The sequence below is a fragment of the Microcebus murinus genome, chromosome 6 (assembly GCF_040939455.1).
Source record: "Microcebus murinus isolate Inina chromosome 6, M.murinus_Inina_mat1.0, whole genome shotgun sequence".
Lineage (NCBI taxonomy): Eukaryota > Metazoa > Chordata > Mammalia > Primates > Cheirogaleidae > Microcebus > Microcebus murinus.
In genome coordinates, this window is record NC_134109.1 from 80131813 (window position 1) to 80157281 (window position 25469).

At 46.4% G+C, this 25469-nt stretch overlaps 5 protein-coding genes and 1 non-coding gene across 7 annotated transcripts in view; 2 read left to right on the plus strand and 4 right to left on the minus strand.

Annotated features, from left to right (window-relative positions):
- Positions 1 to 349, minus strand: part of DNAJC17 (DnaJ heat shock protein family (Hsp40) member C17) — a 34552-nt gene extending 34203 nt beyond the window's left edge. Inside the window, exon 1 of the mRNA XM_012766445.3 lies at positions 204 to 349. Coding sequence (XP_012621899.1) covers positions 204 to 281 — 78 coding nt within the window. The 5' untranslated portion in view covers positions 282 to 349. The remainder of the gene's footprint in view (positions 1 to 203) is intronic.
- Positions 1 to 25469, minus strand: part of CCDC32 (coiled-coil domain containing 32) — a 375634-nt gene that overhangs the window by 210015 nt on the left and 140150 nt on the right. The gene's annotated exons all lie outside the window — the stretch shown is intronic.
- Positions 1 to 25469, minus strand: part of RMDN3 (regulator of microtubule dynamics 3) — a 230910-nt gene that overhangs the window by 65291 nt on the left and 140150 nt on the right. The window lies entirely within an intron of this gene.
- On the plus strand, positions 328 to 10881 carry ZFYVE19 (zinc finger FYVE-type containing 19). Its single transcript, XM_012766444.3, has 11 exons — positions 328 to 688; positions 1932 to 2053; positions 2219 to 2269; positions 2662 to 2780; positions 2879 to 3024; positions 3379 to 3487; positions 4893 to 5111; positions 5515 to 5594; positions 5922 to 6020; positions 6137 to 6264; positions 6343 to 10881. The coding sequence occupies exons 1-11, from the start codon at positions 635 to 637 to the stop codon at positions 6410 to 6412; spliced, it is 1197 nt and encodes a 398-aa protein (XP_012621898.2). The 5' UTR covers positions 328 to 634; the 3' UTR covers positions 6413 to 10881.
- The window catches only part of PPP1R14D (protein phosphatase 1 regulatory inhibitor subunit 14D), a 30197-nt gene continuing 12650 nt past the window's right edge, over positions 7923 to 25469 (minus strand). Inside the window, exons 2-6 of one of the 2 annotated variants that reach the window (XM_076004252.1) lie at positions 24918 to 25117; positions 18789 to 19050; positions 8438 to 8521; positions 8213 to 8245; positions 7923 to 8011 (exon numbers count right to left, since the gene is read on the minus strand). In XM_076004252.1, coding sequence (XP_075860367.1) covers positions 7946 to 8011; positions 8213 to 8245; positions 8438 to 8521; positions 18789 to 19050; positions 24918 to 24991 — 519 coding nt within the window. In that variant the 5' untranslated portion in view covers positions 24992 to 25117 and the 3' untranslated portion in view covers positions 7923 to 7945. Of the gene's footprint in view, positions 8012 to 8212; positions 8246 to 8437; positions 8522 to 18758; positions 19051 to 24917; positions 25118 to 25469 lie in introns of both variants that reach the window. The other variant, XM_076004251.1, reaches the window with a different exon arrangement.
- Positions 12573 to 12676, plus strand: LOC142871633 (U6 spliceosomal RNA). The gene has a single exon (XR_012919866.1). It is a non-coding gene; the product is annotated as a U6 spliceosomal RNA (small nuclear RNA).

The window sequence follows — 25469 nt, forward strand, 5'->3', positions numbered from 1 at the left end:
AGTCCTGTGTGCCCTCCCCTTCCTCGTGAGGACCTCAGACCGTCCAGAATATGTTTGAGAGCCTGCCTGCTGAGGCCAAGGGGCTGACCCTCGCTCCCCGCCCAGGCCGAACCTGGACAGCAGGTGCCAGCCGCGAGTGAGACGCCAGGACAGGAAGGGGCCGCCAGGCCTCTCAGGATCAGCTTCCTCGTCACCGTTCTCACCTCTTTGTCTGCCGCCTTTTCCTCAATGCCTAGCAGCGCGTACAGGTCCATCTGTAAGAGCTCCTTGGTCACCGCCATGGTTCCAACCCTGACTGGATTCGTACTACAATTCCCAAGAGTCTAAGCGTGAGTGGGGACTGCTGGCTGCGAGTGGCGCTTAGCCCTCTGGGAATTGTGTTCTGAGTCAGGCTTGACTGACTCAGAGGGAGGCCGACAGTCGTGAGTGCACTACGACTCCCAGCAGCCCCCGCTCCCGCCACTGCCTTTCTGGTGCTAGGGGTGGGAGAGCGTCCGGATTCCCCGCCCCAGGCCGCAGCCGGACCGCGCGAGTGGGTGTGTGGGACAGAGCAGAGCTGGGTGAGGGTCCTGGGAGCCCTGGACCTGGGCGACGAGACCTCAGCTCTGCCGATTCTGCCGCGCTGAAAGCCGCTATGGAGAGCCGGTGCTACGGCTGCGCTGTCAGGTTCACCCTCTTCAAGAAGGAGGCGAGTCTTCTCTCCCTCAGGGATAGGGGGCCCGGGAGGACGCAGAGTGGAGGGAAGATTTGCAATCTGAAGACTTGGTCTTACAGCTTCTTTCGAGCTGTGAGATTTTGATAAAGTCATTGAGTCTCAGCTTCCATTTCTGGTCTTGAACTCCTGGCCTTAAGCGATCCTCCTGCCCGGGCCTCCCAAAGTGCTGGAATTACAGGCTTGAGGCAGAGCGTTGCTATCGTTTTTGAAAAGTTGTGCTTTTTCTGTGGGTCAAGTGTAGCATCCGGCTGTTTCCTCTCTCCGCCCTGCTGCTCCTCTGCAGCTTGGTGTCTATTACACCAAGCCCGTTACTCTCTCTGCTCTGAAACCTACCTCACCCCGCAGCCTGGGTTTCCCAGGTCTCTGGAGTTAGATTACCAAATTTACTCCTGCTCCCAGGGAGCAAGAACCAAAGACTCTCTTGTCCTCAGCACAGACCTGCCAAGTTCCTCTGGTGAACTGCAGGCTTCCCCTGCCGCGAATGTGGCCAGGGCATCAGACCAGGAGATGATGGGGCCCAGATAGGATGAATAAATAGTGCGTAGGGAGGCAGGACGTGTAGTACTTAGCACCCTGGGTTTTGGAGTCAGGGTTCATATTGGAGCTCTGCTGTGTTATTTATTCATGGGGTGACCTTGGTTTTGGGCAAGTCATATAACCTCTCTGGCAAATAGGGATAATAACGGTGGGCATCAGGATTAAGTAAAATAATATGTGTATATTGTGACAATTAAATCAGATGATGAATGTTAAGTGCTGAGTTTAGTGCCTGGCACACAGTGTGGGCTTAATAAATGGAATCTATTGTTATCCCATCCTGAGCCAAGCCTCCCTCCATCTCTGCTAGAGTAGAGAAGTCATGGCTCTTTACTCTCTCTGATTCTCCTTTGTTGAAGAATCAGTGAGAGCAGCCCCCCCTGCAGCATGGGGCTTTACCTATCTGTATTCTACAGCCCTGTGCTGGGGAATTGAAAACCAGGGTATAAAGTATGGGAATGTTGCAGAAAGCTTTATTTGATTAGAATAAGAGACTGGAAACCAAGGAATTGCCTTATCTTCTGCCCCTGTCTCTCCCTAGGCCTTAGGGGCCCACTCCTCTTCCCAGCAACTGGTCACAACTTCAGTCCCTTCTCTCTCTATGTGTTTGGAGAGTTCCAGGGAGCAGCTTGCTGGGGAGAGGGTGAGAGTGGATCCTCCTGCTTCATGTTTCTTTTAGTATGGCTGTAAGAATTGTGGCCGGGCCTTCTGTTCTGGCTGCCTCAGCTTCAGGGCAGCAGTACCTCGGACTGGAAACACCCAACAGAAAGTCTGCAAGCAGTGTCACGAGGTACTGACCAGGTGAGAAGCAGATGGGTGAAAGTTCAGCCAAGTGTGGCAGTGGGCACTTGGCCAGCCTTTGCAGCCATGGGCCCTATGGCTAGAATCAGCCCAGGAAATGTTTGGAGTGGGAGGCACTGACTGGCAGGATAGCAGGACTTCTGACACTGGATTTCTTCTCTATAGCGGCTCTTCTGCCAATGACTCCAAGTGGTCACCACCTCAGAACTATAAGAAGTAAGTGCTGAAGAGAAAAAGACAAATGGGTCTGGGGAAAGGACAAGAGAGCCATGGGGTAGTACTCTCCTCTCAGCCTCTAGATCAGATGAGCACAGAGTCAGAATGCCTACCTCTCAGGCTCCTGACTGCCCACTTGGGCTTAGAAAACAGCTCATCAGCCCTTTCCCCAGAAAAACCAATTGGTAGATCTTGCCCTCTCAGCCATACCCTCTGGCTGGTTGGCTGGGTTGGGCTGCAGGGTGACATTAGCTAGGACCACAAATGATTGCCCACTGGAGGCCTCCCTAGATGCCCAGAAATGATTTGAATGGGAAACAGTAGGTAAGTGGGTACCTCCATTCCTTCTGCCTTTTTCCTTCTTCAAGAGCCTCTATCTCATATCCTACCAGGCGTGTGGCAGCCTTGGAAGCCAAGCAGAAGCCCAGCACTCCCCAGAGCAAGGGACTGACCCAACAAGACCAAGTCATAGCTGAGCGCCTAGCACGGCTTCGCCAGGAGAACAAGCCCAGTGAGTGGGGGCAGGCAGGGTGGTCTAAAAGACTGTGTGGAGCTTCTGGGACTGGGATTCCTCTGGCCCTTACAAGGCTCCCCCCATGCCAATTGCAGAGTTAGTACCCTCGCAGGCAGAGATAGAGGCACGGCTGGCTGCACTGAAGGATGAACTCCAGGGCTCCATCCCTTCTACCCAGGAGATGGAAGCACGGCTTGCCGCATTGCAGGACAGAGTTCCACCTTCTCAGACCCCCCAGCCGGTGAGTGCTATGGCTTAGAAGAAAAGGGGGTTCTAGGGCATTGACCTGGGAGAAGCCCAGATACATGTACTTTGTACTTTATGTACTTTGCAGAAGCTGGCAAAGCCTCCCACCCCTAACTCCTCCTGATCCTCAGGCCTGCTGCTAGGCCAAGGAACCAGGGACAAGCAGCAGAATTGGGCAGGGCAGGAAAGAATAGACCCCAGTCCTGTTGAGGACTGGCAGACCTACCCAGTTATGTGGGCCCTGGATCCATCCCCTTTGCTTGGGCTTTGAGAACTCCTGAACATCCACCCCTAACCTGGACTGCTGTAGACTACCCTGCACCCCACTGAGGTTCCCTTTTCTGGGCAGGCACATCAGACACCAGACACCAGGACCCAGGCCCAGCAGGCACAGGATCTGCTAACGCACCTGACAGCTGAGGTGGCTATTGATGAAAGCTTGGAACGAAGAGGCCCAGGTAATGCTTAGCTCCCCCAGGGACCTGCCCTACCTCTTTCCCTAGATGGGAGATGAACATAAATGAGAGAGTGATCAACATAAGAGCTACCATTTATTAAGTGCTTACTCCAAAGGGAGCCAGTGTGAGCCTGGCTTAAGTGTATAGGCTTTAGAATCAGACAGTGATTCCCAGTACTACCATGTATTAGCTGCATAACTCTGGGCAAGTTACTTGACTAGTCTAAGTCTTAAACTTTCCTCATCTGTAAAATGGAGGTATGTATGGTAAAACCTACCTCATGGGGAAGTCATGAGGAGTAAATGAGATAATCCAATAAGTGCTTGGCTTCTAGTAAGTGCTCACTGAATATTGTCTGCAATGATGATGATAAGGAGGAAGAAGCTATTTACATTTAACTAAAACTTAATGAAATTAAAAATTTAGTTGCTTAGCACTACCAGCCACATTTCAGATGCTTAATAGCCTCATGGGCTCATGGCTACCGTCTTGGATGGCACAGATATAGAACACGATATGGAATGTTTCTTCATCATAGAAAATTCTATTAGACAGTGCTATTTGGAAGGCTTGAAGAGCAGTGGTTTTCAACAAGGGATGACTTTGCCCCAAGGGCATTTTTAGCAATATCTGGAGAGTTTCTGGTTGTCAAAACTCAGAAGGTCCTACCAACACCTGGAGGGTACAAGCCTGGATGCCACTAAGCATCCTACAGTGCACGGGACAGCCTCCCACCACAAAGGATCAATACAACTAAGGTAGAGAAACTCTGCATTAGAGACATAATCTCATTGAATATCCTTAATAATCCTACGAAGTATATACTATTATTATCCTTATTTATAAATGAGAAAACTGAGGCCTAGTGAGCTTAAGGAATTTGACCAATGTCACACAGCTATTAAGTGGCAGAGGTGAGACTTGAACCTAAAGCTGTGGTTTCAAACCTCTTGCTCTGAAACTCTGCACTGAAGGTGATGTAAGAGCCACACCCACTCTGGTAAAATTCTTCCTGCCCAGTGATATACAAGACTTCAACTTCCTTCATGCCCTCTGTGCTGCACCCAGGAAATGTTAATTCCAGCCTTGAAAGGCAAAGACACTGGCTGAACCTTGGCCTTTCCATATCCTGATCCTTTAGGGCAGTGATTCTCAAACCATGGCCACTCACCTGCAGGGCAGCATGCCAGAGTATCAGGTGGGTGAGGATGGATGTGACTGAAAAAGGCATGTCTAAGATTACTACTTTGGAAAAATGGAGGACATACAAATTTCATTTGTAACATAAACCATAGGTGCTAGTGCTGAGCAAACAGTTGATGATCTGTGGTTAGAAAATAATTAAGATATGGGCTCAATGGCTTCTAAGGAAAGATCTTGAACTGTCTCTGCCTCCCTGTGTTAGTCCTTCCAGCTGCCTCTCTCCAGAATGACCTGAGCCAGGGTGGCCCAGGGAGCCAGAGCACTAATTCCAAGGGGCAGACCAGCTGGACCCTGGACAAGGAGAAAAGCAGATTGCTGGCTGAGGCAGCAGTTGAGCTTCGAGAGGAGAACACAAGGCAGGAGCGGATCCTGGCACTTGCCAAGCGGCTGGCCGTGCTTCAGGGACGAGACCCTGATAGAGGTAAAGGCTGGAAAATACCCACTCGCTCATGTCTGTTGGTCAAGGCCTCCCCTCACTCCCAGGCCAAGCTCTCCCTCCCAGAGCTGAGTAGGTGCTGGGGGTCCCAGTACCCAGAGACCTGTTGAGTTCTGCCCAGAGCCACAAGGAAGGTACTAGGGCACAGCAGCTAATGAGGAATTAATGGCAGCCATCAGGGGACCTTTAGTCCATTGAGGTGCCCCCCAGCCCTCAGCTCTTGGGCAGGAGGGAGAGGGTCTGATCAGAGTGGCTGAAGAGGCTTCACAGCTCTGGAACAAGTGCACCTGGGAACTGAACCAGTTCTCTGAGGCAGCAGGGCAGGCATTCAGGTGAAATCTCTCACCCCCACTTCTCCTTCCCCTGTTCTTATCTCTCCTTCTTCAAGTGACCCTCCAGGACTATCATCTCCCAGACAGTGATGATGATGAGGATGAGGAGACAGCCATCCAGAGAGTCCTGCAGCAGGTTAGCCCTGGCTTACCCACCCGAGCACCCTGTGTCTTGCTGCCTCATTGCTCCACCTCCTGCCTGGCCCCGTTCACCCTGCCTCTACTCTGGGGCTGGATGGACAGTCACTCTGCAGCTCCTGTTCTTATTGGGGCTGTGTTGTCCCTATGACCCAGACCTGCCCCCTGGTCTCTTGAGATGGAGAATCAGCAGCCCCAGGCAGCAGGACCAGGAAGTTGAGTTGAGAAGCTAAGGCCAGAGAGCACAGAAATACTGGATGGGAGGGGGTGTGGGCAGGGGGCTGAGCCTGGAGCAAGGAGTGCTACCTCTCCACCCCGTCCACAGCTCACTGAAGAAGCTGCCCTGGATGAGGCAAGTGGCTTTAACATCCCTGCGGAACCAGCTCCCCGACCCCGGGCCCAAGCCCACAGGGCAGAGCCTGAGGTGAGAAAACCCCAGACACAGCCCCCAGGCTGCCCACAGCCGTGCTGCCTGCTTGGCTGACAGCTCCTATGGCAGCCAGGTGCCTTACTTCCCCCATTCCTCTCTGGTCCATAAAGGCCCATGCTGTGGACCCCAGGCCTGAGGCCGAGGAAGAGGAGCTCCCCTGGTGCTGCATCTGCAATGAAGATGCCACCCTGCGCTGTGCTGGCTGTGACGGAGACCTCTACTGTGCCCGCTGCTTCCGGTGGGTGCAGGTATCATGTCCTGTGGGAGGGCTGAAGGGCTGCATGGGATCCCTGACCTGCATCTCTTTGCTCCACAGGGAGGGCCATGATGCCTTTGATCTTAAAGAGCACCAGACATCTGCCTACCGCCCCCTGCACTTAAGCTGAGAGCACTGAGGAAACTGGTCCTCCCAGTGAGGCAGTCCCACAGGCTTGGCACCGACCTCTGGGCCCAGCCTCAGGGCGTCCAGTGGGAGAGCATGTCTGGCTGTACTGCTGAAGGCTCCTGAGCCTTCGCATCCCTGGAAAGAGGAAAGAGTCTCCATTTGAGACGATGACTGGAGGAACCAGGGGAAGGAAAAGTAGGGGCCCTCCTACTAGAAGCCCAGATGGGGAATGAGAAGCATGATGGGGAAAGATAGACTGATCTAAGATGAGCCCTGTAGCCTCGCTCAGGGCCCAGGACCCTCTCCTGGCTCTTAGTGGATCTAATAAAGTATCTGCTTTATTGGTTCATTGGGTCCAGCTTCTCTTATCTCTAGAACTCTCTGGGTCCTGAGCCTGAGCCCTGTGAGAGGTGGCAGGAGCAGAGTAGGCAATAAGCACAGTCCTGTGAAACGAAAGAAAAGGCTGAGCCATCCAGTAAGCTTCTCCAGGCAGGAATCCTGGAGTCATACATGAACTGTGGCGTTGGTGGTATAGTGGTTAGCATAGCTGCCTTCCAAAGTAAGCATGAATATTCATTCACCTGAACCATGCTTCCTGCTATGGGCCGCCCAGCTTAGCCACAGGCCCCACCATGTTGGATTTCTCAGCCTCTCTGCCACTCAAACAATGCATTCAGGAACAAGGGATACATACCCTGTTTTCCTGCCTTTCTCATCCCACATCCCAGGGCTCCCATCCCAACCTACCTGCCATTCAGACTCAGTATCTGACTTAAGGCAACTCCCCTGACCCAACCCCTGGCTTCTCAGCCTGTACCCTTTACACTCTCTGCATAGCTTCTGCTTTTTCTTTCTGCCTCTGGATGTAACTAACTCCAGAAAGAGTCTTCAGCCTGAGGCCTTCTGCATCATTTGTTGGTAGAGGAAGGTTTGGCCTTTCCTGATGCCCCCAGATCTAACTAGGTGTTTCCTGTTACCTCCCCTCTGGGATTCAAAACTAGTCTTTGCTACTGAGGCCCCTCTTGCTGGTGGTGCCAGGATATTGTGTGTCTCAGACAGATGCTCTCTGCTTGGCCTCTGGGCCTTGCTAGATTGCGATTTCTATGAAGCAGAGCCATGACCTTCATCTTTGAATTCTCAAGGCCTGTTTGGATGGACGGACAGATGGATGAGGTCTGTGGGTACAGCCTCTAGTGACTTAGGATGTTGGCCCTCCAGCGTATCACTTTACCCTCTCCCTCCCCGTGTCCCTCAGCACAGATGGGCTCCATACTCCATTTAGCTGGGGATCCTAAAGGTTTTATCCACTTGGCTGCCAAGGAAAGCACTGGGCAGCAGCCATGGTCGGCTCCCAGACAGCCCAGCTGACAGAAACCAGTTGTGACTGCACATACACTAGGTATGTACAAAATGTCCCTCCTTGTCCTCCATGTTCCTTGTCTGTGTCCGAAAGAGCTGTTTCCCTCTCAGCTGGGATCCAGAGGTTCAAGACAGGTCTGACAGCACGGAGGCTGCTGAAGATAGTCTCTCAGGGTTATTTCTGAGGCCGGCTGAGTCTCCGGAGTTTCTTGAGTTCACTGAGCATCTCAGAGATAAAAGGCTAAGGAAGAAACAGGAGTGAATCAAGGCATGGGGTCACATCCACCACCACACTGCCCTCCTAATCTCCCCTGACACTGTCTCCCTGGAGCCAAGGAAGGGAGAAGGACCCAGGGCCAAGCCTTCCTTTTAAATACTCCTCTTCATTAGCTCCCTTCCCCAACTGGGGCCCTTATTCCCAGATCAGGAGAACATTCCTTACCTCTGTGGGGCGAGGGCAGTTTTGGAGAATGGCCTGGGTAAGAGAGAGCAGAGTATAAGCCCCGAGCCACAGCACTTTCCCACAAGCCCCCACTCGGTCTCCCAAAAATTCTCCCCTGTGAATTGGTTCTCTACACCCAAGGAGGCAGAGCCTGGGTTCCTGGGTTCCCCTTGGCCCAAGCCCAGCTTCCAGCCCCCAGTCCCCTTCTTCCATCCTTCATCCTACCTCCAACTGAGTCTTCTGCTCCTCTGTAGATAGTTCCATGAGAGCCTCCAGGTCAATCTCAGGCTCAGAAGGGGCTGGTTGATCCTATTTGGGAATCACATGGGGCTCAGAGAGGCCTGACCAGCTGGTGCTGGAATGCAGTTTACTGTCAGAGTCAACCCATCTCCCTCCGATTTCCCATGTTCAGACTTCTTACCTTACTCAGAATGCCCATTCAGTTTTCCTTGCAACAAACTTACTGAACACCTACTATGTTCTACCTGAAACAGTGCCAGGGTTCTTTAAGGAATGTGCATGTTTAATGTCAAAAGTTACATACATTATTGGTAGGAATGTAATATGTTACTGCTGACTTGAAAAACAGTTTGGCAGTTCCTTAAAATGTTACATATAGAGTTTTCGTCTGTCCCATCAATTTCACTCCTAGGTCTATTGCCAAGAGAAATGAAAAGTTCACACAAAAACTTGCACATGAATGTTCTTAGCAGCATTATTCATAATAGCCAAAAAGTGAAAACAACCCAAATATCCATCAACTGACAAATTAATAAATATGTTATAGTCATACAATATTATTTGGCAATAAGAAGGAACGAAATACTGATTCATGCTACAACATGGACTAACTTTGAAAGCATGTTAACGAAAGAAGTCACACATTGTATGAGTCAGTGCATATGAACTGTCCAAAACAGACAAATCTATAGAGACAGAAAGTAAATTAGTGGCTGGCTACGGCTGGAAGTAGTAGTGGTGGGGAATTGGGTGTGACTGTTAATGAGGGTGGCATTTCTTTTTAGGGGATAAAATGTTCTAAAATTAAATTGTGATGGTCGCAAAACGCTGTGAACATACTAAAAGCCATTGAATTGTACACTTTAAGTGTATGAATTTTATGGTATATGAATCATATTTCAATAAAATTTTTTAAAAGTTATAGTCATTGAAAAAATCAATAGTGTTTATAAAAATAAAAATGAAAGAAACCTAAACGAATGAGAAGATGAGCCATAGACTAGGAGAAAAATGTTTGTAAAAGACATATAAAGGACTGTTATCCAAAATATAAAAAGAATTCTTAAAAGTCAATAATAAAATGAACAGCACAATTTAAAAATGGTGAAATGGCTGGGCATGGTGGCTCACACCTATAATCCTAGCACATTGGGAGCCAAAGGTGGGAGGATCGCTTGAGGCTGGAGATTAAGACCAGCCTGGGTAACATAGCAAGACCCCACCTCTGCAAAAAAAAAAATTTTTAATTAGCCAGGCATCGTGGCATACACCTGTAGTCATAACTACTACAGAGGGTGAGGCAGGAGGATTGCTTGAGCCCAGGATTTGAGCCTGCAGTGAGCTATTATTGGGCTAATGTACTCTAGCCTGAGAGACAGAGTGAGACCCCATCTCTAAAAAAAAAAAGAAATGAAAAATATGAACAGACAGGACACCTCGCCAAAGAAGATACAGAGATGGCAAATAAGCACGTGAAAAGCTGTTCAACATCATGTGTCATTAGGGAATCACAAAACAAAACAATGAAACACCATTATACACCTATTAGAATGTCAAAAATCCAAAACCCTGACACCAAATGCTAGCGAGAATGTGGAGCAACAAGAACTCTCATTCATTGCTGGTGGGAACGCAAAACTGTACAGTCATTTTGGAAGACAGTTTGGTGGTTTCTTGTAAAACTAAACATACTCTTACCTTACAATCCACCAATCACACGCTGTGGTATTTATCCAAATGAGATGCAAACAAGTCCACAAGAACCTGCACACACATGTTTTATAGCAGCTTTATTCATAATTACCAAAACTTGTAAGCAACTAACATGGCCTTAAATAGGTGAATGGATAAAAAAAATGTGGTATATCCAGACAATTGAATATTATTTAGTGCAAAAACAAAACAAGCTATCAAGGCATGAAAAGACATGAAGGAACCTTAAATGCATATTACTAAGTTAAAGAAGCCAATCTGAAAAGGCTGTATACTGTGATTCCAATTATATGATGTTCAGAGGTAGTAAAAAGATCAGTAGTTGCCAGGAGTTAGGGGGGAAGGAGGGATAACTAGGCAGAACACGGAGGATTTTCAGGGCAATAATATTGTAATGGTGACTACATGTCATTATACATTTGTCCAAACCCATAGAATGTACAACACCAAGAGTGAACCCAAATGTAAACTATGGACTTTGGGTGATACTGATGTGTCAATGTAAGTTCATCGCTTATACCAAATGTACCACTCTGCTGCCAGATGTTGATAGTGGAAGAGGCTTAGATGTGTGGAGGCAGGGGTATATGGGAAATCTCTGTATCCTACGCTCAATTTTGCTGTGAACCTAACACATCTCTAAGAAATCAAAGTCTGTTAAAAAGACGTGAGCTCAAGATTTAATAAAATTAATACATTTTTACTGCTTCATCAAAGACTTTCTTAAGTGAAAATGACGTGCTGGTAAAGAACAAACACTACTAGTACAATTTAGTGCCACTTTCTGGTTTTGTTTTTGTTTTTGTTTTGAGACAGAGGGGGGATCTAGCCCACCTGGGGTTCAGGAAGGCTTTTTAGAGGAAGTGACCTGAGACCTGAAGGCTGAGTAACAGTTAATCAGATATTTATGTGTCTGGTCATGGTGGAGTCACAGGAACCAGATTTATTCTCACAATGTAAGTAACTAGGAAACTAGACAAAATATATGAACAACGTTTTCAGACAGTAGATAACAGGTAGCTCAGGAATGTAATCCCACAGAGGAGGGAAACAAAAGAGATAGATTCTATAATTGCCCCATATTTCTTCCTGGAGGCAATTTCCAGATCACAGAGCAGAGATAGAGCTCCCACACAGAGCACAATTGTCCTGCTAGATTGATGGGACAGAGTCCTGGGAGGGTGAGGTGGCTGGAAGTTGCAGGACAAAGTTCTGGAGAGAAGGGAATTGGACAGAAAGAGACCCCCAGAAATCTGCATAAGCGTTTTCTCGAATCTTATTGAATGCTAAGGTGTATATCCACACAGTAAAACTTCACAAGACCTGGTACTACCAGGCATTGAAGGCACCGAGGTGAACAGTTCCAAGACTTCACACAGGACTGGGGACAAATCAAGTTCCAAATAACCAGAGTGGACAGTTATTGTTGATCATGCAGGAATTCAGTACACATCTCAAATGGTCATATTTTACTAGGAGGGTAAATAATTCCCTAGATTAATGGCTACTCTAGATTAACCCTAACAGAGCTTAAAAACAAGCTTCACACAGATCAAACTGAACCCTTAGTAATTTAACTGCTTACTAGAACAAAGCCAAACACCCACTAAAGGAAGATTTCGGCTGGGCGTAGTGGCTTATACCTATAATCCTTTTATTTTTTGAGACAGAGTCTCACTCTGTTGCCTGGGCTAGATTGCTGTGGCGTCAGCCTAGCTCACAGCAACCTCACACTCCTGGACTCCAGCGATCCTCCTGCCTCAGTCTCCCGGGTAGCTGAGACTACAGGCATGTGACACTGCTCCCAGCTATTTTTTTCCTATTTTTAGTTGTTTGGCTAATTTATTTCTATTTATAGTAGAGACGGGGTCTGGCTCTTGCTCAGGCTGGTCTTGAACTCTTGAGCTCAAGCTATCCCCCCGCCTCAGCCTCCCAAAGTGCTAGGATTACAGGCACCATGAGCTACCATGCCCAGCCTAATAAAGGAAGATTTTTAAAAGTCCAATTATTCAACATAAAATTCACAATGTCCAGTTTCCAATCAAAAATTAGTAGTCATAGGCCGGGCGCGGTGGCTCACGCCTGTAATCCTAGCTCTCTGGGAGGCCGAGGCGGGCGGATTGCTCGAGGTCAGGAGTTCGAAACCAGCCTGAGCAAGAGCGAGACCCCGTCTCTACTATAAATAGAAAGAAATTAATTGGCCAACTAATATATACAAAAAAAAATTAGCCGGGCATGGTGGCGAATGCCTGTAGTCCCAGCTACTTGGGAGGCTGAGGCAGGAGGATTGCTTGAGCCAGGAGTTTGAGGTTGCTGTGAGCTAGGCTGACGCCACGGCACTCACTCTAGCCTGGGCAACAAAGCGGGACTCTGTCTCAAAAAAAAAAAAAAAAAAATTAGTAGTCATGTGCTTGCTTTGGCAGCACATATACTAAAATTGGAATGATACAGAGATTAGCATGGCCCCTGCGCAAGGATGACACACAAATTTGTGACACGTTCCATATTTAAAAAAAAAAAAAAAGGTAAAAAAAAAATATTAGGCCAAGTGCAGTGGCTCATGCCTATAATCCCAGCACTCCTGAAGGTGGAGATGGGAGGATCCCTTAAGGTCACGAGTTCGAGACCAGCCTGAGCAAGAGCAAGACCCCATCTCTACCAAAAATAGAAAAAATCAGCCAGGCATGGTGGCACGTGCCTGTAGTCCCAGCTACTTGGGAGGCTGAGGCAAGAGGATTGCTTGAGCCCAGGAGTTTGACCTTGCTGTGAGTTAGACTGACGCCACAGCACTCTAGCCCAGGTGAGAGAGCGAGACTGTCTCAAAAAAAAGCAGTCATGCCAGGAAGGAGGAAAATGTGACCTAAAACTAGGAGGAAAACCAGTCAATCGAAGCAGACCCGAAAATGGTAGAGATGATGGAATTAGCAGACAAAGAAGACATGAACACAATAATGAGAGAAATGGAATCTCAGAAGGTGGGGATGGGGCAGAATAATAAAGATATACTCTAATGATTAGAACCTTGCCTCTAAACAAGTATCAACCCTGCCCCCAAAACCACTGTTATATCATTTATGACAGTCGATTTATGTGTAGTCGTGTACCACATAATGATGTTTTGGTCAACAATATACTGTATATATGATGGTAATCTGATAAGATAATAATGGAGCTGAAAAATTCCTATTGCCTAGTGACGATGTAGCTGTCATAATGTTTAGGCACAAAGTAATGTGTTTATGGTGATGCTGGTGTAAGTAAATTCACTGCACTACCAGTGGTATAAAAGTATAGCACAGGCCAGGTGCAGTGCTCACACCTGTAATCCTAGCACTCTAGGAGGCCGAGGTGGGCGGATTGCTCGAGGTCAGGAGTTCGAAACCAGCCTGAGCAAGAAAGAGCGAGACCCGGGTCTTGACTATAAATAGAAAGAAATTAATTGGCCAACTAATATATATAGAAAAAATTAGCCGGGCATGGTGGCGCATGCCTGTAGTCACAGCTACTTGGGAGGCTGGAGGCAGTAGGATTGCTTGAGCCCAGGAGTTTGAGGTTGCAGTGAGTGAGGCTGATGCCATGGCACTCACTCTAGCCTGGGCAACAAAGCGAGACTCTGTCTCAAAAAAAAAAAAGTATAGCACATACAATCATGTACAGTACACAATACTTGATAACAGTAATAAACAGCTATATTACTGATTTATGTATTTACTATGCTATACATTTTATCATTATTTTAGAGTGTACTCCTTCCATTTATGTAAAAAACAAAAAAAAGTTAACTGTAAAACAGCCTCAGGCAGGTCCTTCAGGAGGTGTTCCAGAAGAAGGCATTGTTACCATAGGAGATGACAGCTTCATGAGTGTCATTGTCCCTGAAGACCGTCAGTGGGACAAGATGTGGGGGGGGAAGGTATTGATGATCCTGATCCTGTGCAGCCGAGGCTAATGTATGTGTTTGTATATTCACTTTTAACAACAAAAGTTTGAAAAGTAAAAAAACAATAATAATAATAATAAAAATAGAAAAAAGCATATAGGATAAGGATATAAAGAAAGGAAATATTTTTGTGCAGCCATATAATGTGTAGTTTAAGCTAAGTATTATTACAAAAGAGCCAAGAAGTTTAAAAAAATTTTAAGTTTATAAAATAAAAAAGTTATAGTAAACCAAGTTTAATTTATTATTGAAGAAAGAAAAATATTTCTATAAATTTAGTGTAGCCTAAGTGTATAGTGTTTATAAAGTCTATAGTAGTGTACAGTAATGTCCTAGGCCTTCATATTTATTTACCACTCAATTGCTGACTGACTCACTCAGCACAATTTCCAGTCCTGCAGGCTCCATTCATGGTAAGTGCCCTATAAGTTGTACTATTTTTTATGTTTTATATTGTGTTTTTACTGTTCATTTTTTTTTTTTTTTGAGACAGAGTCTCCCTTATTGCCCAGGCTAGAGTGAGTGCCATGGCATCAGCCTAGCTCACAGCAACCTCAAACTCCTGGGCTCAAGCAATCCTGCTGCCTCAGCCTCCCGAGTAGCTGGGACTACAGGCATACGCCACCATGCCCAGCTAATTTTATATATATATATTAGTTGGCCAATTAATTTCTTTCTATTTATAGTAGAGACGGGGTCTCACTCTTGCTCTGGCTGGTTTCAAGCTCCTGACCTCGAGCAATCCGCCCGCCTTGGTCTCCCAGAGTGCTAGGATTACAGGCGTGAGCCACCATGCCCAGCCTACTGTACCTTTTCTATGTTTAGATATGTTTAGATACACATATACTTACCATTGTGTTATAATTGCCTACAGTATTCAATACAGTAATGTGCTGTGCAGGTGGGTAGCCTATGAGCAATACGCTAGACCACATAGCCTAGGTGTGTAGCAGGCTATACTACTTAGCTTTGTGCAAGTTCATTCTATGATGTTCATACAAAGACGAAATCACCTAATGATGCATTTTTCAGAATGTATCCCCATTGCTAAGCAAGACGTGACTATATATCAAATATAAGGTATGCGTATTACTGAGAGTAAGATTGCCACTGCAGTGTGGTATTCAGAATATGGGCTCATATCACAGTCCAAATATTCTTTCCCTCAAGTATTTTTTCAAGTCTCAGGAAATAAGCAGGTACACAAAACAACCCCTGCTGAGATGAACAAGCGTGGTAAACTTGTGACTCTGTATTACATAGGGTGGTTTCCTGCCAGATGCCGCCTGATTTGACCCCCTTTCTCACCTCGACCCCACACGAGGCCCCTTCCTCCTGATCTCTCCACCATGGGGATCAGCAACGGAGTAAGGCTCAGATGAACTGACAAATGTTTGTTTCACACATTCACTGACAATCCTTTTCTACAGTTGAAAGTTTGATAGATCATTACTTAAAATGTCACCACATCAGGGTGGGTACAGTGGCTCATGCCTATAATCTCAGCACTTTGGGGGGGGCAAGGTGGGAGGATTGCTTGAGGCCAGAAGTTTGAGACCAGCCTGGGCAACACAGCAAGAGCCCATCTCTATAAAAGTTTTTAATTAGCCAGGTGTGGTGGCACGCATCTGTAGTCCTAGCAACTCAGGAGGCTGAGGTCCAAGGCTTGCTTGAGCCAAGGAGATTGATGCTGCAATGGACCATGATGATGCCACTGCACTGCAGCCCGGGTGACAAAGTGAGACCCCATTTCTTATAAAAACAAAAAAGAAAATGTAAAAGGGATGTATCAAAATGTCAGCTGCACCAAAGAAGATAGTGTCATGGAAGCTACAGGAAAGGAACGTTTCAAAACTCTGGATGGTTAACAGTGTTCCCTGCTGATGGGTACGTTAGATTTAGCCCTAAGGCAGTGATTGGTCCCCTTGGCCAGAGCTCTCAACAGAATGGTGGGAGAAGGATCCAGATTCAGTGGATTGAGTGGTGAGAGGAAGGAAAAAGTAAGTAAAGGCTGTGAGTGTGGACACATCCTTTAAGCAGTCTGGCTCTAAGGAGACAAGAAACAGGGGATGGTAACTAGAGAGGCGGATGTTGATGAATGAGGGTCTCCTTAAAATAGGAGAAACTCATGGGTATTTAAGTCACTGCTTAGAAGCCAAATCCACACTCTACCTCTGGGCCACAGGAACTCCAGGGGCCCAAGACTGTTTGTATTCCCAGAGTTCATTCCTCTGAGGACCCCAAACCAGGCTGTACATGCAGGGAGAAGAGAGAGGACCCCCTAACAAAGGCAGGTTGGTCCCATTAAGTTACACAGTAGAGTGATACATCCTTAGATCCATTCCCAGTGATGCTGTCCAGGGGGGGTGGATGGGGTAGGTCCCTGGTGGGGGAGGAGGGGCTCTGTGAAGGTAGAACTGGAGCAGAGTGAAGCTGGAGACTGTGTTGCCTTGATCTCTGCCCTAGATGACCAGCTACCTGGGACTTCCCCAGCCACCTCACTGCTTCCTGCTGAAAACAGTAGGGATTGGAAGAGGAACTGTCACCTGGCACCTTTGGACAATTGCCATGGCAACCACAAGCCAGGCATTTTATTCCGGTCATTGCCTGGGAGCGGTCCACCCACATGTCTTGTTTTCCAGTGTTATGGGCTTGTTATATTGTACAGCTTCCTGCCCTCCACCTTCTTCTTACAAAACAAGGTTCTTTAGCTGCTGTCTTTCTCTGATGCCTGGAAGTATTTTGCTCTGGTGTGTCTGAAATATGAGACTTTTCATGAAAGTGCACAATAAACAATCTGAAATTGAAACTGATCCAGTAAGGAGTGTTGGAATTAAGGAAAGGCAGTGGAGGTGTCCCACAAGGAGAGTAGGCCCATGCCAACAAAGTCTGCCTCTCCTGCTCCCAGCTCTAGGGCATCTCCCTCCTCTCCATGAATGGGCTTAGGATGCTGCAGGGGACATGGTTAACACCTGGACCAAACTGACACATGACCCAGTGAGTTTCAAGATGGACTGGGCCACATCTATCATTCTTCCCCACCCTCAACCACAGGACTACTGATAGCCCCTACCCACAAGAATCACAGGCCTTTGCTGCCCCCAAAAGACAAAACAGGACCTGAGTCAACAAGGAGCAGAAACAAGGACCACATATTGTGGACTAGGTGGACTCCAGGTACTCTGGTTTAGTGTAGTGGTTCTCAGATTGACCACATAATAGAACTATCCTAGCACTCTGGGAGGCCGAGGCGGGTGGATCTTTTGAGCTCAGGAGTTCGAGACCAGCCTGAGCAACAACGACACCCCGTCTCTACTAAAAACATAGAAAGAAATTAGCTGGACAACTAAAAATATATAGAAAAAATTAGCCAGGCATGGTGGCACATGCCTGTAGTCCCAGCTACTCGGGAGCCTGAGGCAGGAAGATCGCTTGAGCCCAGGAGTTTGACGTTGCTGTGAGCTAGGCTGACGCCACGGCACTCTAACCCAGGCAACAGAGTGAGACTCTGTCTCAAAAAAAAACACACAAAAAAAACAATGTCTGGACCCCACCATAGCATATTTAAATTCAGTTAAAGTGGAGCCGGGGCATCAGTGATTTTTCTTAAGTATTTGAAGTATGGATTACCACTGGCTGCTTGAATAAGTGCCCAAGCTCAGCAGCCAGAGCTCTAGCTACAGCTCCTGGTCCCATGGTATTTGTGTGACCTTGGGCAAGTTACTCAACATCTGTGATCCTCCATTCCTTCAGCTGTAAAACAGTGCCTGCCTAATGGAGATGTGGAGTGGATCAAATGAAATAATGCATGTCAGTGCTTGGCATTGTGCCTCGCACGTAGCTAAGTGCTAAAAATCTTATTCTTGTTGCTAGAACAGCAGTTCTTACTACTCTAGGATCCAGAATTGGAGGTATCTAAGTAAGAAATTACCACTTCCTATGACCAGGGGCCAAGACCCGTCCTTTTCCCAGGGTAGGGTTGAAGAAGAGTCTGTCAGAGCCAGGGTCAAGGGTATGCACCCTGCATGCTGACCTTTGGTTGCTCTAACATTCTAGCCCAGCACCATCCGTTCTGAGATGATGGAAATAGTCCTCTATCTGTGCTGACAATATGGTAGCCACTAACCACATGGGGCTGTTTAGCACTTGAAATGTGGCTAGTGTGACTGAGGAATTCAAAAATTATATTTAATTTTAATTCATTTAAAGTTAAAAACCTACATGCAGCTGATAGCTACAGTATTGGAAAATGTGGGTCTAGACATGTATGTGTGTTGAGGATAAGAGTAAATAAAGACATAAAGAAAAATAGCCTGACCAAGCATTTTCCCCTCTACTGTCTCATTTGAGCCTCACAAAGTCCCACAAAGGATCTACAACAGACATTGATAACCCCATTTCATAGGTTAGGAAACTAAGTCTCAGGGATGTTAAAAGACCTTTCCCAGGTCACGAAGAGAGTTAGAGGCACAGCCAAAACCAGAGCCAGGCCGATTTCCAGACTCCAAGCCCACCTGCTGGGAAACGCTTTCTGGTCATGGGAGCCTCTCACACCAGCCTCCAGCTCCTGTGAAGGTCTCTGAGCAGCCTCTCCCTCAGACCCTCGGCCGACTCTGGGCCCACACCTGCCCCGCTGTCCCCCGCGCTACCCACCTGGAAGAGCTCCTGCAGCTGAGCACCTACCCACTGCTCCATGTCCAGCCAGCGCTGGAGCTGCCCCCAGTCGTACTTCACCGTCAGCCGGCTGGGTCTCCGGGACCTGGACACCCTGGAGGGGTCTGAGTGGGACTTGGACTCTGAGTCTGTGGATGATGTCCTCCTCCTCCCAGAAGCCCACTGGACCTTCTTACTTGGGTTCTCCTTGTCTGGGTTGGGAGACGTGCAGGAAGCAGGGCTTGAAGACAGCATGGAAGGATTGGACTGAGCCAGAGGCTGGGGAAACATGCTAGGCAGAGGAAGGGCACAGAATGAAGTGAGGAGATGGCAAACAGAGGGAGAGGCCTGCAGGGAAAAAAGGAAGGCAGGAGGAGGGCCAAGGCTCCCAGGGAGGGGTGGGGGTCAAAGATCAACAGGGCTTTGGTGCTAGGAATGCCAGTCTCCTGGCTCCTCACAGCCAGCCAGCAAGTGGCACTCCAGAGCCGTGCCCAGCATTCCTTCCTTCAGCTGCTGGGCCCAAAGGGACATAAACTGCAGGTGAGCAAAGGTCAAGAGGCTGCCCTGCCCAGGGAGGAGGAAGAGGCCCTTGGGTCCTAAGGGGTTTAGGGCTCCAATCAGTGCTCTGTGGCCAGCTCTGGAACAAGACCTGAGGTTGTTCTCACCTGAGATTCCCCCTGCATCCCACCTTCCTGGGACTAGATCCACTCTGACCCCCAGGAAGCTATGGTCAGACAGATCCCACTGGAGCAGGATCCCTGGCGGGCAGGGGTTCCTGTTCAGAGTACAGCTCTGCTGTGGACAGAGTCTTGGCTGGTGGATGGAGTTGGAGGGTCGTTATCCATGGCCCTCATGGGACCAGTGCCCCCTCGTGTCTGGGTGTGTTTGAATGTGTCAGCCTGGCCCTGTGTGTTTGTAAAGGCAAATTTATCAAGCCTGGTCTACCTGCCTGTTCCCCTGCAGCAACTGCTTAGGAATCACATTTATTATCACATGACACCCCCCTCCCCCATGCAGATACTTCCTGACACAGATGAAATCTGCAGACCTAACTTATACCCACGTGTCAAGGACTAATATTATACTTCCAGACATACTCGCATTCTAAAAGTAGGCTATTTTTGTTTGTTTAGTCCTTTGTAAGAAAAATTTCTCAACTTTTTTTTTCTGATATGTAAAGAGCTTAGAACAACTCTTTTTTTAAGTTACAAAATAGAACATTAATTTTTTAAAAAGTAAACAGCTTTGAAGGGCAAACAAATGAAAAAGGATGGTTTCTCTCTTCTTCCCAGAGGCAACCCTCACAGACAGCTTCTGTTTTTAGTTCTCCTGCAATCACCGTTATCCTTTATATAATATCTCTCTGAATTTGTCAATTAGATGGTATCTCTTGTCTCCTCAATACGAAGGCTGAGAAATCAACTCACTCACACTAACTCCTCATCACCTTTACTGTCTACATTCTGATTTTTATTTATATACTTTTTAGGTCTTGTAGTGGTTGCGTTTATGACATTGAGTTTCTGTTTCCAATGTATCAACTTCAACTATTATACATTGACTCATAAAAGAAAGCTTTAGAAAAAGGCCAATGGATGAGTATTTAACAATGGAACTTTGCGCCCTAAGTTAACAAGGTGGGGAGGTGTTTGAGGATGGCAGCCTGGGGAAGCCCAGGCTTTGAAGGAAGGCTGACAGATCTGGCTGGGGTTTTGACCTGCCTTGCTTTTATAACCTTGGCCAAGTTTCATAACCTCCTTGAGTTTGTTTTCCCATCTGCAAAATGGAATTGTTGGGAAGACAAAATAACTTGATTCGTTTATACGAATAAGTATATTATTTATTATTATATTTATTATATATTATATAATATATTATATTATAATTATTATTATACTTATATATAAGTATACTTATATAACATAATATAGTATACTTATATTATGTTATATAAGTATACTTATAATAATATAAGTATTATTATATTTATTATTATTTGTTTATTCATATAAACAAATCAAGCATGGCATCCAAAACAGAGTCCCTTCTTAGTAGACATTCATTCCTTCCTTTATTTACCTTTCCATTCCCCCTGCCTCCTGGTGAGGCTCTGGTCGCCAAAGGCTGGCCCCAGGCTTCACCATGGTGGCCCTTTTCCTGCCCCTCTTTGGCAGAGGGCAGAGATGAGCAGCAAGAGGGAGGCCTCTAACATGCAGCCTGTGGATTCAACTGTCACTTCGACATTCTGTGAGCAGCAGGCATTATTATGATAGTCCCCTCCCTCTTCTATTTCCTACCTTCCAAAGGGTTTGAGAGCCCTTTCAGGAAGAGGAACCAGATCAGAAGTGTCATTGGGTTTTGTTAATTCACTAACTAACTCATTTAACAAGGATTTTATGAGCTCCCCTAGTTTGCCAATCATTATGCCCAGTACTAGGGACTGGTGCTCCAAAAGAGATATAGTCCCTGACTTCATGGAACTTATGCTCTAGTGTGAAAATAAAGACTAATCAACTAATCAAATAAATGTAAAGTTGCAACTTCATTTAGTGACTTGAAAAAAAGGTAGGAGGTGCTATAAGAATATCTAGTGAGAGTGTAATCTAGAGAGTGATGACATCTGACCTAAGTTCTAAAGGATTAGTAGGAGTTAACTAGGCACAAGAGCCAGCAAGAATAGCAGCAGGCAGCAGGCAGAGGATATGCAAAGGCCCTGTGGCAGAAGGGAGTTGGGAGTGAGTGCAGGGGACTAAGAGAGGGCTAGTGGGACTGGAACAGAGGAGGGAGGGAAAAGTGGGCCATGAGTCAGAAGAAGGGGTGGAGGTACCCACACCAGGACCCTGTGAGCCACGTTGAGGAGTTTTGTCTCTGTCCTAAGGGCACTGGGCTGTCACTGAAGAGTCTTAAGCAATGGTGGTTGGGCAGGGTGATATGTTCAGATTTAAATTTCCAAAAGATCACCCTGGCTGTTGTATGGAAAGAGCATCAGAGTGCATAGAAGGGCTGGTCGAGACAAGTTAGGAGGCCATTGCTGTAGGGCTTGACTGAGAGGTGGCACTATTGATGACAAGAGGTAGACAGATGGAGGAACTATCTCGAGGGTAATATTTAACAGAACTTGGTAGTGAACTGGGGACACACAAATATAAAACATGAATACCTACACAGGGACAGACAGATGTATGCACAGAGTCCCTGTGAGTTTATTTCATCTGTAAACTAGCAGTTGAGGAGAGTCTATATGAGCGTGCAGCATGGATGTTGTAAAGCTCAATGTCCAATTACTTATAGTGTAATTATTTAATTACATTCTTTCATCTCAGCATTGACCCACATCTCCTCATGGCCTATGTGTGTCATCATTCATTAGTGAGTTTGCCCAAGATAAGGGAGCACAAGACCCAAGATAAGAGGAGATAGGCAACAATGGCAGGCAAAAAAAAAAAAAAAAAAGATAAGAGGAGAGGAAACAGCCATGGGGACCACACAGCCACATACATCAGGGCAAGGAAGCAAACAGGGCACCAGCCTGGGCAGAAGGGAGGGTGTCTGCCAGATCTCCTGGCCTGGCCCACGTCCAGAGCTGAGATAAAATAGGCAGCAGCAGACTCCAGCAAACCAGGCTGCTCTTAAATGCCTTTACTTTCTTTTATTAATAATTTTATTATAGAAGAAAAACATGTTTATTTTAGAAACCTTAACAATTTTTCTAAAACATTAAAAATTCCCCATAATCCCATCAGACAAAAACCACTACTACTAATATGAGGACAAATTTCTTTTTAGTCTTTTTTTTCTATGCATAAATACTTAACTTAGTTAAATGCTATATACAGGCCAGGTATGATGGCTCATAATCCTGGCACTTTGGAAAGCTGAGGCAGGAGGATTCCTTGAGTCCAGAGACCAGCCTAGGCAACATAGTGAGATCCCGTCTCTTCCAAAAAGAAAAATTTTAAACTTAGCCAGGCATGGTAGCACATGCCTGTAGTCCCAGCTGCTTAGGAGGCTGAGGTGGGAGGATCCCCTGAACCCAGGAGTTTGAGGTTGCTGTGAGCTATGATGATGCCTCTGCATCCCAGCCTGGGGGATAGAGCGAGACCGTGTCTCAAAAAAAAAACCCAAAAAATCCCCAAACCTACATATTCTCTTATGCCATAGAAGGTGATGCATCAACATTGTTCTTTTTTTTTTTTTTTTTTTTTGAGACAGAGTCTCACTTTGTTGCCCAGGCTAGAGTGAGTGCTGTCGCGTCAGCCTAGCTCACAGTAACCTCACACTCCTGGGCTCAAGCAATCCTGCTGCCTCAGCCTCCCGAGTAGCTGGGACTACAGGCACGCGCCCCCATGCCTGGCTAATTTTTTTTTTCTATATACATTAGTTGGCCAATTAATTTCTTTCTATTTATAGTAGAGACGGGGGTCTCACTCTTGCTCAGGCTGGTTTCGAACTCCTGACCTCAAGGAATCCGCCTGCCTCAGCCTCCCAGAGTGCTAGGATTACAGGCATGAGCCACCACGCCCGGCCAACATTGTTTCTCACAAATTTAAGAAGAATTGATTTTGAGGACAGAGGACAGAGAAGGCCTTGAAGGAGCAATGGCAGCATGAATATATAAAAGTAAAAGTGCTTAGCATGACAAGGAACAGACATTGCCTAGAGTTTGTTGAGAATGTCGCAAGAGATGAAAATGAAAAATGTGGTGTGTTTGATGTTGCAGTCAGTTATGATGACGCTATGGACTCCATGCACTCTAGCCTGGGCAACAGAGTAAGACCTTGTATCAAAAAAACAAATATATATATATATATATATGTATATATATTTTTCAGATATTTTTGTGTTATTTAGTAGTTTTTTAGATATCTTTTGTTAACACTGCAGGTTTTCAAAATTTGGACCATGAATTAGAGTAAGAAATTTAATATCACAACATATACATGTATAAATATGAAATGAAGGCCGGGCACGCTGGCTCATTCCTGTAATCCTAGCATTCTGGGAATCCGAGGTGGGAGGATCGTTCAAGGTCAGGAGTTTGAAACCAGCCTGAGCAAGAGCGAGACCTGTCTCTACTATAAATAGAAATAAATTAATTGGCCAACTAAAAATATATAGAAAAAATCAGCCAGGCATGGTGGCGCATGCCTGTAGTCCAGCTACTTGGCAGGCTGAGGCAGAAGGATTGCTTTAGCCCAGGAGTTGGAGGTTGGTGTGAGCTAGGCTGACGCCACGGCACTCTTGCACGGACAACAGAGTGAGACTCTGACTTAAATATATATATATATATATGTATGTGTATATATATATATATATATAATGAAAATTTCTTTCTTTCTTTTTTTTTTTTTTTGAGACAGAGTCTCTCTTTGTTGCTCAGGCTAGAGTAAGTGCCGTGACATCAGCCTAGCTCACAGCAACCTAAATCTCCTGGGCTCAAGTGATCCTCCTGCCTCAGCCTCCTGGGTAGCTGGGACTACAGGCATACGCCACCATGCCCGGCTAATTTTTTCTATATATATTTGTTGGCCAATTAATTTCTTTCTATTTATAGCCGAGACGGGGTCTCGCTCTTGGTCAAGCTGGTTTCAAACTCCTGACCTCAAGCAATTGGCCCGCCTCGGCCTCCCAGAGTGCTAGGCATGAGCCACCGTGCCCGGCCTAAAATGAAAATTTCTTATGAAGCAAAACTTGTCCTTACTCTAATATTTTTAATTCTATTCCATTATTTTTTCCAGTGCTACTGGCAAGTCACTTTATTGTTTTCAAGACTCACTAATGGTTTCCAAACTGTTCTATCAGAGGTAATTCCATAATTTAGCCACTCAATTCTGTGATGTATGGATTGCTACCAATTTGTTACTATAAACAGTGCTGCTCTGAACATCCTTGTAACTGTTTCTTTGTTAGCATCCATGATTTCCCTTAAGAGAATTTTTTAGAGGTAGAGCTACACAGTTAAAGGATGTACAAAATTATAAGGGGGGGGGGGAGTTGATATTTATGGTCATTTAGATCCCTAAAAGGTTAACCAAATAAACTCCACATAGTTTGAAATCCTAATTTTTTTCAGTTAATGAATACATTAGTTATCTTTTGCTGTATAACAGATCAACCCCAAATTTATCAGCTTCAAATAACAAGTGTTTGTTATCTTACTGTTTCAGTAGGTGAGGATTCTGGGAGTTGCTCAGCTGGGTCTGGCTCAAGGCCCCCCATAAGGCCGCAGTCATCGTGTCAGCCAGAACAAGAGTCACCTTGAGGCTCTGCTGGTGCAGGAGTCACTTTCAAGCTCACTCATGTGGGTGTTGGCAGGTCTCAGGTCCTCAAAGGCTGTTGGCGACAGACATTGGTTCCTGCTGTCAATGGAAAAGAATCCAAACTTTATAAAATAATTTAAAGAAGTTTATTCTGAGTCTAATATGTGCGAGACATATTGGAGAGCCCGGAGAGCCAAACCCAAGAAGCCTTGAGCAAGTAGTCTTACCATGGTTGTGTTACAGGGTTTGGGGGGGAGGGGGTTGAAACAGGGTCTCACTCTGCAACCTGGCTACAGTGCAGTGGCATCATCATAGCTCACTGCAGCCTCAAATTTCTGGGCGTAAGCAATCCTCCTGCCTCAGCCTCCCAAGTAGCTGGGACTACAGGTGCACGCTACCACACCCCATTAATTTTTTCTATTTTTAGTAGAGGTGGGGTCTTCCTCTTGCT